This window comes from Eumetopias jubatus, unplaced genomic scaffold (assembly GCF_037043125.1).
Source record: "Eumetopias jubatus isolate StellerSeaLion01/CBP00866 unplaced genomic scaffold, mEumJub1_p1.0 scaffold_2, whole genome shotgun sequence".
Lineage (NCBI taxonomy): Eukaryota > Metazoa > Chordata > Mammalia > Carnivora > Otariidae > Eumetopias > Eumetopias jubatus.
Genome location: NW_028274808.1, coordinates 160821668 through 160834528, shown reverse-complemented (window position 1 = coordinate 160834528; position 12861 = coordinate 160821668). Strand labels below are relative to the sequence as shown.

General features: G+C 35.7%; 1 protein-coding gene across 1 annotated transcript in view; it reads right to left on the bottom strand.

Annotated features, from left to right (window-relative positions):
* SCFD2 (sec1 family domain containing 2) overlaps window positions 1-12861 on the bottom strand; it is a 449958-nt gene that overhangs the window by 337286 nt on the left and 99811 nt on the right. Inside the window, exon 4 of the mRNA XM_028100703.2 lies at window positions 3936-4111. Coding sequence (XP_027956504.1) covers window positions 3936-4111 — 176 coding nt within the window. The remainder of the gene's footprint in view (window positions 1-3935; window positions 4112-12861) is intronic.

Sequence of the window (12861 nt, the reverse complement as noted above, 5' to 3'; positions counted from 1 at the left end):
TATTCAAAGGAGATTTCAATTCTTATGAGAATTCTATGAATAAATGTATGCTAATAAATTTGAAAATAAAAATGAATAGCCGATTTAAGCTAATATAAACTACCAAAATAATCTCAAGAGGAAACAGAGGAATTAAATAGATCTAGAAACATTTAAATAACTAAACTGGCAATAAAAATCTAAATCTAACAACAACAAAGCTATTTGAGATGATTCCTTAGAGATATTTCACTGTTGAGCAACTGTGATTCCTTTCTTATACAAACAGCTCCAGAAAATACAAAAATGAAACTCACCCTGATTTTAAAAAAACTACCATAACCTTTGTTTCAAAACCAGACAACAGAGCACAATGAAGAAAAATTATATGCTAATTTCACCTATGAGCATAAATGAAAATAGCTAAGTAAAGTGTTAGCAAACTAAATCCAGTTGTGTGTGTGTGTGTGTGTGTGTGTGTGTGTGTGTGTAAGACCAAGCTGAACTTATCCAGGAATGCAATAATGATTATTTAACATTAAAAAAATTATAAATACAATTCACCACATTAACAATTAAGGGAGAAAAAACCCTACATAGCCATCTAAAAAAATTCATAATGAATTTAGAAATGAAACTCAACACTCATGAATGATAAAAAACAACCCCAAAACAACAATTCAGTAAACTAGGTTTAGGAAGAAACTTTCTAAGCTTAATTAAAGAAAAAAACCCTCAGCAAACAATATTTAATGGTAAAATTTTAGAACATTTTCTTTAAAGTCAGGAATAAGATGAAGATGCCTCTTTTCACTGCCGATGTTGAAGAGTGTCCTAGTATCTGGTCAGAGCACTAAAAAAGAAAGTGGTATCAAGAAAGTGTAGAAAGGAAGAAACAAACACAAATGCCAATGCAAAGTTGATGGACATGTGATCGCCAGGCAAAAGTGAAGAGTTTCCCTATATGCCAGCAATGGACAGTCAGAAAATTGAATCTTTAAAAATTCAATTCACAGGGGTAATTAAATCTTTAAAATACCCACAAATAAATCTAATAATTCCCTCTTAGAAAGAAAATCATAAGCTGGACATGCTGATTTTAAAACATCATGGTATTAATTCTGTGACAGATAAACTGGCCACTGGAACAGACTAGAAACTGAGAAATAAACTCACTATTATATGGAATTTTAGTACATTACGTATCAGTAGGAAAAAGATGAATATCTTTTGGCTCTAAATAAGAAAATCAACATTTTTGTAAAAGATTTTATTTGAGAGAGAGAGAGAGAGAGAGATAGCGGGAGAGAACATGAAGGAGAGGGAGAAGCAGACTCCCTGCTGCGCAGGGAGCTGGAGGTGGGGCTCGATCCCAGGACCCTGGGATCATGACCTGAGCTGAAGGCAGACGCTTAATGACTGGGCCACCCAGGCGCCCTGAGAAAACCAACATTTTTTAAGTGGCTCAAACAATGAGAAGAATTATTATCTCACAAAACAAGATATTTGAGCTAAGGTTCAAAGTCATCAAAGATCCAAGTTCTACCTGTCCTCCTCAGGATCTCAGGCAGCTCCCTTCATTATCACAAAGTGCTCATGTCCCAAACATCAAGAAGCAGAAAAAAGAGACTGTTTCTTCATTACATATCTTCTGTCAGGGCAAAAGAAAATCTTTCCTAGAAATACTTCCAGCAAACTACCCTTTGCTTGTCTTTGGCTTGAACTGCTAAACTAATCATTAGGTAGGGAAATGAGAATGCCAATGTACTCTGAGAGCAATCAGGATTTGCCTGAATCATTTGGGAAAAGAATAGACACTGGAACAAATTGGTGTTCTGCCAACATGAGAAAGAGGAAAATGACTCTTAGGTAAGTAATTTATGGTACAATGGAGTATTCGATAAATAGTGTGGGGAGACTAGGCTATCCATATGGAAGAAAAGAAAGCTAGATCTGAATAATACCCTAAACAAAAATAAATTCCATGTGGATTAAAATTTCAAATGCCAAAAGTTAATTTTTAGCAGAAAATACAGAACAATATGTTTTGAAATACTGTACATAGAAATAGATGTCTAGGGGCACCTGGGTGGCTCAATTGTTAAGCATCTGCTTTTGGCTCAGGTCATGATCCCAGAGTCCTGGGATCGAGCCCCGCATCAGGCTCCCTGCTCTGCGGGAAGCCTGCTTCTCCCTCTCCCACTCCCCCTGCTTGTGTTCCCTCTCTCTGTCAAATAAATAAATAAAATCTTAAAAAAAATAGATTTCTAATATAAACCACAAATAAGTACAAATCATAAAGGATAATATTAGACTACATTAAAATTTTAAACTTTTGTACACTATACTGGCATTAAAGTTAGAAGACAAACCATAGCCTCAGAGAAGTATCTGGATGATGTAAGACAGTTTTCTGTTACCCAATAGATAAAAATGGGCACAGTACAAGTATGAGCAATTGACAGAAGAGGAAAACTGAAGAGTCAATAAATACTATAAAAGATGCTCAACCTCATCAGTAATCAGAGAATTGCAAACTTATATAAAGAAATAGCACTGACGCACTATTAAAAAATGTTCTAATTTGATAATACTGAGTACTGGACACTATGTGGGGAAACAAAATGTCATCCATACCTAGCAGAAGGGTCAACTAGGTCAACCTCTTTGGTGATGACTTTGTTGATATTTAGTGAATTCAACAATATGCATTGTCAGTAATCTAACATCCTTTCCAAGATATGTATCCTAGAGAAACTCTTTCACATGTATACCAAAACACATGGTCTAGAATATTCACCACATTCTTTCTTTTTTTTTCTCTCTCTCTCCCTCCCTCTACACACACACACACACACACACACACACACACGAATAGGGAATAGCCTAATTATACAACAATATGAATTGTATAAATAAAGTGTTGTATATTCATATAATCAAATAGTATGGTATAGTTTAAATAAATGAACTAGATCTATAGATGTCAACTTGAATTATCTTAAAAATAGAATGTTGAGAGGAAAACACAAGTTGTTTAGGAATATTTATAGTACAATATTACTTACATAAAAAGTAAAACCAGAGCACGATACTCTGTATTATTTATGGATAAATAAGTATTTAATAAAAATTCAGAAACAAGGAATCGTGTTTGTGATTACCTCTGGGAAAGAAAAAAGGAGAATCAGAGTAATGAAAGGTATAAGTATCAGAGATGTTTCAACTTTATTTCTAGTTTTATTTCTTTAATGAAAAAGGATACAAAAAATATTAAAAATGGAAAAAAAATATATTAAAAATGGATAAATTACATTGAGTCTATGTGGGGAGTACATATAGATATGTTATTTTATTTTAGTTTGAAATGCTTTATAATTTTTTAAGGTTTACATGAAAATATTTCATCAATCATGAAAAGGTCCTAACCCCATACAAATCACTTCAAATTCACTACATTCACAAATGTAGTTTGTCTTCATTCATCTTTTACTAAGCATCACTTTAAGCCACATGCTATATGTTGTTTGAGGATTAGAGACTAGTTAGTGTCAGAAGAAATGTAAACAGTCGTAATATTCTGCAAGGAAACTAACAAGGATTGAATAAAGATACCATGAAGGTCAAGAAAGGTCCAAATGGCATAAAATTGAAAAGAGGTTAGTCAAATGCTCAAAAAACATTCTTGATATTGAGTGAGAAGCCAAAGATGTCACTGTAAAAAAAAAACAACAAATAAAAACAATACGAAAATCAAAAAATCAAAGGTATGGAAAATTTCTACTAAAATTTTAACTTGGAGGCTCTTAGAGAATATGATACAGAGTATATGTCAACAATATGACTTATTACTAAGACTACAATAAACATCAAAGTTTCCATCAAACTTTTAACATCAAAGTTAAAAGCAAGCATTTTAACTATTAATATCCCAAGAAACTCCCATAGCAACATACCTGGAGAAGGAGTCTTTCAAAAGCCAGAAAGTTGTCCCACTTGGCAGTCTGCAGGTGTTTCAGAGTTTGAACTGTGGCCAGCCCAAGCTGTAGGAGCCCACAGTGATTCACTAAAGCTTTGACGTTGTTCTTGAAGAGCTGAATATAGGACATGAGCTGCCCCGGAGTGGCTCTCCCTGGAGAAACACAATAATTTATCAGTAGTAAAATCACGAGAAGAATGCCATTAATAATATTACTGCTTCATACTGGCACAGAATTTCAGAGTTGGCTGCAAGCTTTCCTAAGCTATTGTGATTCTTACAACAACATGATGACAGTAGCAAATTTGAAACTATTACCTGCCTTTTACAAGTAAAGAAACAGGGGGCACCTGAGTGGCTCAGTTGGTTAAGCATCCGACTCTTGATCTCAGTTTGGGTCTTGATCTCAGGGTCCTGACTTCAAGCCCTGCATTGGGCTTCATGCTGGGCATGGAGCCCACTTAAAAAAAAAAACTGGGGTGCCTGGGTGGCACAGTTGGTTAAGTGTCCGACTCTTGGTTTCGCTTCAGGCCATAATGTCAGGGTCATGAGATCAAGCCCTGCATCAGGCTCCACACTCAGCGAGGAGTATGCTTGAGATTCTCTCTCTCTCTCTCTGCCCCTCCCACTCATGCTCTCTCTCTCTCTAAAAATAAATGAACAAATCTTTAAAAAGTAAATAAATAAAAATTTAAAAATAAAAAAAACACACAAGTAAAGAAACATATTAAGTGATCTGGCCAAGGCTATATTACTGGTAGAACTTATTTTATAATTCTGCAATGCCCCACAAATAAATTCTCAAAGTCATCCAAATAAGTATCTGTTGAGCTCAACATGGAGTGCCTCTCCAAGCAGGGTACATAGCGATCTAAGAAGCAAAAAGGCAAAGTTTCTAATGGTGTGTGCATGTATAGAAAGTAAGAAGAGAAATCTGTTACGACTGTGGCTAAAACCTTATCACTGATATCAGTGTGTTCATGACAACATTCATGAGGATCAAAGCTGGCTGTCACATGAAACAAAAATCTATGGAGACCTGGGGTGGCAAAAACACTGGAAGATGAGGCATCAGAAGAAAACGTTGCGCATGATACAGCACATTTACTACAATGGTCACCTAGACTAAAACAAGAGCCCTATCTCATAAAAGACTAGATAGTACAGAAAAACAAACGTTTGTTGAAGGTTCACTCCTTCAGAGCCTCTAAGTCCAACGTTTGCCTATTGCAGTCCTTTGAGTCACTTCACATTGTCCAACGTATCAAACTGCATTCCTGCCGATCATGGGTGCTACAGACAAAACTCCTGAACACCAGATTCTCTCCACTGGACAAGGAGGTGGCAGTGGGGCCAAACATAGATGCAGGTCAGGTAAATCTTTCCTACACACCTTATCCATACCATGTTTGTGGGTTGCTCTCCAATGCCTGAAATCCAAGTTTGTTTATTATATCTAGGTTTAATATTTAGCAATAAAATCACCTATATTTACTTAGCACCTTACAGTTTACATAGTGCAAGCATGCCATGTTCTGATTCTCATAGCTACTCTACGGGGTGGCAAACAAGGCATGTGCTGCATCTGTTAGACCCACCTGAGGCACTGGGAGTTCAGTGTCTTACACAATGCTAAATATCAGGTACCACTTAATAGGTGGTTTTTTATCACAATACACAAAAACCAAAGACATTGCCACAAGAAAGTTATAAGCCTAACAGAAAGAATAAGAATAGTGGAATGATAAGTAGTGAAGCAAGCCTCACTCATTTCTTTGGTTCTTTGGTAAAGTCTGAGTTCATTCCTGATTCTCAAGGCAGCAGGCTAATGATCTACTTGCTTAACTACTTTCAGAGAAGAGCCTCATCAACTCCTTCTTTGTTTGGTTCTGAGTCAGGTTTATTGAGGTATAATTTACATAAAGTTCACCCTTCTCCTGGTATACAGCTCTAGGAATTGTGACAAATGCATATAGTTGGGTAAGCACTATCACAGTCAAGATACAGAACATTTCCATCATTCCAAAGAGTTTACCCTCTTTGTAGTCAAGTCTCCTTCTCCACCCCAGCCCTTGTGAGTACTTCTCTGTGTTTATCTGATCTCTGTCCCATAGTTCAGCTTTTCCAGAATGTTATATAAATGGAATTATACAGTATGGAGCTGTTTGAGTCTGGCTTCCTTCACTTTAGCATAATGCATTTGATATTCGTCCTTGTTGTTGCTTGTATTAGTAGTTTGCTCCCTTTTCTTGCTGAATAATATTCCATTGTATGAATGTGTCATAGTTTATTTAGCCATTCATTTATCCATTCACCAGTTAGTGATCATTTGGACTAGTTCCAATTTTTTTAGAAATTATGAATAAAGCCTTCACAAATATCCATGTTCAGGTTTTCATGTGAGTATGTGTGTGTGGACAAATGGTTTCATTTCTCTTGGGTAAATTTCTAGACGTGGGGTTGCTGGGTCATATGCTAAATGTATGTTTAACTTTGTAAGAAACTGACAAATGGATTTCCAAAGCAGCCTGTCCTGCCAGCAACCTATGAGAATTCTAGTACCTCACATCCTCATCAGCCGTTGGTACTGCTAGTTATTTTTATTTTATTCGTTCTAATACATGTGTAGCAACATCTCACTGTGGTTTTAATTTGTATTTTTCTAATGATGAATAATGTTGATCATCTTTTTATGTGCTTATGTGCCATCCTGTATGTTTTTTGGTGAAGTCTGTTCAAATCTTTTGCCCATTTTTTATTAGGTTGTTTACTTTCTTATTATTAAGTTGTGCCATTACTTTTATTAAGTCATTGATTCAACATATATTTCTGTGACAGACACTGTTCTTATTGCTAGAAATAAACCTATAAACAAATCAGACAAAACTCTTTGTCCTCACAGTGAACAAATAAAAAGACAAATGTCTCCTTGATACCCTCCTATTTAATTCAATCTATTACATATCATTCTCATTTAGGGATGGAGGCCTTTTGTGCAAATGATAACATGTTTACACAATGGCATCTTCTAACGCCTATTAAAAAATTTTTCACATGAAATTCGCTCAATCAATGATTGCCATGATCTCCATGTATTTGTTTACACATTGTACTGCTGGTGATGGCAATTTCGTTTCTGGACACATAGAGCTTAGTCTATCAAGAGAGATGTTCATTAAACAATTATACAAATAATTACTTAATCATGTTTGCGGTAATACTGCTGAGGAAAAATACAAAATGTCTTGAAAGCGTGAAAGGCCCTTTAAGATTCAAAACTGCTGAACTGTCCAACCCTATCTCCTTAACTAAGGAGGCAGAATTAAGCTCAAAATACATATAACCCATTTGCAATTTAACTGTCTTATAGAGAGACCACAAGAAATGGAAATCATCAGAGCAAGTCATCAGAAGGTCTGTTTAGATTTCTATTGTAATAACCATATGTTCAATTTAAAGAGTTTCTTTGATTCAAAAACATAGTTGAACTTTTTATCCAGTTAGCATTTCCTAGCTCAGCCTCTAGTCGTCATATTTACGTAATGCTGCCTGTCCACATAAGGCGTGTGATCCAAAGGAACAAATGAGTACAGAGAATTTGGTAATTGGAAATGCGACAACACACTACATTGTGAATTTAGTAATTATTTGCCTTTGCTGCCCTATTCTGTTCCCCTCTATATAGGTTTTTTTTTGTTTTTTTGTTTTTTTTGTTTTTTACATACAAATGCCAGTAACACTTCATTAGGTACATCTTGATAGCAGATTTCTTTTTGCTCCATAACATGCTGCTTGGAATTAAGTAAAGAAGTAGGTCACACAGGTGCTTTAAAATATACGCTAGTGAACATTTTTTTCATGTGTCTGTTAGCCAGTTGTATATCTTCTTCAGAGAAGTGTCTGTTCATGTCTTCTGCCCATTTTTTGACTTGATTATTTGTTTTTTGGGTGTTGAGTTTGAGAAGTTCTTTAATAGATCTTGGATACCAGCCCTTTCTCTGTAGTGTCATTTGCAAATATCTTTTCCCATTCTGTGGGTTGCCTCTTGGTTTTGTTGACTGTTTCCTTTGCTGTGCCAAAGCTTTTTAGCTTGATGAAGTCCCAAAAGTTCATTTTTGCTTTTGTTTCACTAGCCTTTGTAGATGTATCTTGAGAGAAGTTCCTGTGACCGATGTCAAAGAGGTTACTGCCTATGTTCTCCTCTAGGATTTTGATGGAGTCCTGTCTCACATTGAGGTCTTTCATCCGTTTTGAGTTTATCTTTGTGCATGGTGTTAGAGAACGGTCGAGTTTCATTCTTCTGCATGTGGCTGTCCAATTTTCCCAGCACCATTTATTAAAGAGACTGTCTTTTTTCCATTGCATATTTTTTCCTGTTTTGTCGAAGATTATTTGACCACAGAGTTGAGGGTCCATATCTGGGCTCTCTATTCTCTTCCATTGGTCTATATATCTGTTTTTGTGCCAGTACCATGCTGTCTTGGTGATCACTGCTTTGTAATACAGCTTGAAATCGGGCAACGTGATGCCCCCAGCTTTGTTTTTCTTTTTCAACATTTCCTTGGTGATTCGGGGTCTATTCTAACCTCCAATACAGTATCCTATCTTTGGAGTCTGGGGGTTTTTCTCCCCTCCCTGAATACTGTCAAACTTTTCATTCTCCCATTCCAACATAGGCCATTTGTTTTCTAGGCCTTTCTGCACAGCCAGCAGCCTGGAACTCCTTTTATTGCTCTCCTCTGTTGGAATGGTTTCATTAAATCCCTGATTTTTCCTTCTTGGTATACTGCCTTTTCTTACTGGACATCCTTAAGTAACCTCAGAAAAGGAACTCTGAAGAAAGCAGAGTTTTTGTATCCCTGAAAAGGCATTTTCTTGTCCTCACAGTTTCATGATAGTTTATTGGGGTCTGGAATTTTAGGTAGCCAATAATGCATTATTCATTATCTTCTGGTTTTCAGGGTTGCTGATAAAGAATGTGTGCCAGTCTCATTCCTGTTCCTTTGTAGGTGAGCTTCTTTTTTCCATCTTGGGGCCTTTAGGATCTTATTCTCCTGTGCTCTAAGGACTCACAGTTATTATGTCTAGCTTAGAGGTCTTTTTATTCTTCCCAATTTCTTCTCAGTAAGCCTATTCAATTTGACTATGTCTTTCTTCACATCTGGGAAAGTCTCACATTCTTCCTTTGCTAATTTCTTATTCTCTGCTTTCTCTTTCTTTCTGAAACTTCTAATATAGTTTTTGGATATCCTGGATTGGTTCTCTATATCTTTTATCTTTTCTATCATCCTTTCAATGTCCTGTTTTTTTCTACATTTTAGGAGAGTTACTCAGTTTATGCTTAAACTTTGGCTGAATTTTGTTTTGTTACATACCATAAAATTCACCCTTAAATTATACAATTGAGTGGTTTATATTTACAGAGTTGTGTAATTATCACCACCATATAATTTGAGAACATTTTCATCACCCAAGAAAAAGCCCATTCCCAAATTTCCTTAGTTACGAAAAAGATATACTGCTATAAATCTACACATGTTGGAATAAAACCTGAATGGAATTTTCCACTGGGAGACACAATGGTGCTTAGTTATACTTAGTTATAACTGAGAAAAGCAGAAATGAGAATATTCAAGTAATTATAAGTGAACTCTAATTTTTTTAATATAATAATACTGTCATTTTTATATTTTTAAAAATTTTAACTAAAGTATAAATGCGTGGAAGATAAAAGAGGAATGGAAGAGTACTAAATGAGGGAGCAAAATAATAAAAATAAAACTCTGACCCTCAGCCACCCGAAAAGGCTTTGCCCAGAATACATGAAAAGGCAGTACAGCAGAGGGAGCTACCTCCGCAGAAGGTAACAGCAACTCAAGACTCGGAAGCCTCAGGTATGACAGAGGTGGAAAGTGAGGAGTATAACAAAAAGCAAAGTATATAAATATTAAGCGCACAGTTCAATTAATTTTTACATATGTATCTACCCATGTAACCACCATCCAGATCAACATAAAGAATATGTCCAATACTCTAGAAGACTCCTCCATATACTTATACTTATCCAGTCAGTCACGCCACAAAGGTAGACCATTACTTCTGTCTCTACCACAGATCATTTTTTATCTGCTTTTGAACTTCATATAAATGAAGTTATATATATGTACTCTCTTGTGTCTAGCTTTTGTTCAATATTATCCAGAATCTCAATCTTTTTTTTTTTTTAACCATGCTTTATTGCTCTGACTATACCAGTTTCTTCATCTATTCTGCTTTGAAGGACACTTAGATTTTACAGATGGGGCCAATAGAAATAATGATGCTATGAACATTCTATTACATGTCTTTTGGTGGACATAAGCACTCATTTCTACTGGTTATATGCCCACATGTTTGCTGGGTGAGTGTATACTCTGCTTTAGTTGATGCTGTCAGAGTTTTCCATGGTTGTATCAATATCTTCACACTTTTTAAATTTGATTAAATTTAACAATTTAAAATAGTTTTAAAAGTATACATGTAATGTTTAAAATGAAGCACTACTGTATCACTAAGTTTCCTTCTGGTATTTTATGTTGGGTAGCCAAAACACTAATGAAAGAATCACAATGGAAACAACATTGCCATATTATAGTATGCATCTTTATTTTATTGTTCTCATAATATTTTTACATATTTATTTACTTACTTTCTTATCTAGTTACATAAAAAAAGGGCCTGGAAAGCAAGATACTAAATGGGGAGGGAGGATATACCTTCACTTTTTATTTCATGTACATTATGATTTGAATTTTCTAGAAGCATGTGCTAGTATTACTTTTTAAATAGCCTCTTGATTCTGAAATAAAATCATGTCTATCTCAGGTAGAATAAACAGATTTGTACAATAGATAAAGCATTGTCTTTCAACAGATTAAAGAAATAGGAGAGTAATCATACCTGCCTGTTTCCCACCTCTATTGAGGTTGAAGAGCAAAGAAATATGGTTAACATGCAGGTGGAGAGATTTAAGTCAGAAATGAGAAAAATACTTCATGATCGCGATGACTACTAGATGCTGAAACAAGTTATTAAAGGAGGAAGAAGGAAGACGTTATAAATCTTCTCCCATGGGGATCTGAAGGGCAGTATATACAGCCATCTGTTTAGTGAAACCTAGATAAAGTACAGCTGGGAACTGATGTCCATTTTGTAACTCCATATATACTGAAGGTTTCCTAGGATATCCTTTAAATTGTGTATGTTTCTCGTTACACAAATTTTGAGCTCTACAGTATTACAAAGATAGAGTAAGAAACTAATGTGAAAATAGCATTTTAATTATACAAATCAATTCAATCAAATGGTTCCAAAATTCAGAAGTTTATTGTAAAATATGTTTTCAGGATAGCATGGAATCAAGTGTAACTGCTGAGGGACCAGGGGTCACAGATAGAAAATAAACAGCTCTCCCTGAAAGTTATACAAAATACTGAAATATAAAACCACCAGAAGCATTTATGGTTTGATTTTCCTTGGAAATCCAGCCTTCCTGAGGCTAACTTAAACACTGCATCAACATTTATAAACTCAGGAGAGAGCATGGTAGGGAATAGATAGATTACCCCGGTTATCTAGAAGGCAGTATCCGAGGCTGCCAGGGAAGGGGCATTTCCTTGGTGGGACCACTCTGACTTGGAAAAGAATTTCTGCTCTTAGGGGAGCCTCTAGGTAAAGAAATCCCACCTTGTAGCCACGGACTTTCTCACCATATCATTCTCCTGGGTTTTTAAACTCCTAGCCCATAGTCTCATGTTGAAGGTCCCTTTTATGTTGAGAAAACATTAAAAATGAAGAGGAAGAGGAAGAAGAAGAGGAAGAGGCAGATGAGGAAAAAAGAAGAGAAAAAAGATGCACCAATTTAAGTTAAAAATATAAGGCCAGAGAGTAGATGCTTGAAGAAGGGATGTTAGAAATTCAGATTCCCATTTTGCCGATGAGGAAAACAGAGAAGCAGAGGCAACTTGAGTTCTGTTTTAGGTGATGGAGTATGAGAGGGAAGCATTTGTTTAGTGACCTTAAAGTGTTCAGGCATTATTAATTATCAATTCAGTGCACACCCTGTTTCTCTAGATTCTCTACCTTCATACCCCTAAAGAGAGGGTCTTTAGGTCTCTGCCCTCAGCCCTTCTTCTCAACCATTCTACCTTCTCTCTCTAGTTGATCAACCTTATATTTCCTTTAGAAATTCACTACTTAGGTTTCAACATAATCACTAGGTAACTAAATCCCAAACTCTACTTTCGCTTCTAGAAACCATTACTCTAGCCACACATTTTCCAACTGAGATGATCAGGGAGCAAATCCTTGACACAGAATAATTCCACCCCCACATGTGGCAGTTGCATGACCATTGGTCATTATGTTTATAATGTGACTTACCTGCCCAGGAGACAATAAATAATTCCATCATACTATACCCTGCTTATACAGAATACCTTGAATTTCACAAACACTATGTTTCATATAAATCACCTCATCTAATTATCAGATTACCAGATAATCTGCTAAGCCCCCATTTTGCAGATGGAGAAACAGACTCAGAAAAGTTAAATGGCTTATTCATTTGAAGACAAAATATTTTATACATTTCTTATCCCCTATAAGGACTTAATATGTAATATGTGCAGATAATAAATATCTTTTAAATGAATAAAAATGATAGTCTATTACCTGTAGATCTGGATAATATACAGAGAAAACTTCAGTGAGCTTTCTCCCCTTCCATTTTGACACCCAACCATGATTCCAATGATCTCTAGGAAATTGTGCCAATCTTATATCCCACGGAATGTGGAATTCTTTTAAATGATGGTTCTCAAAGATGATCCACAGACCTCTGGCTTCCTGAGACACTATCAGGT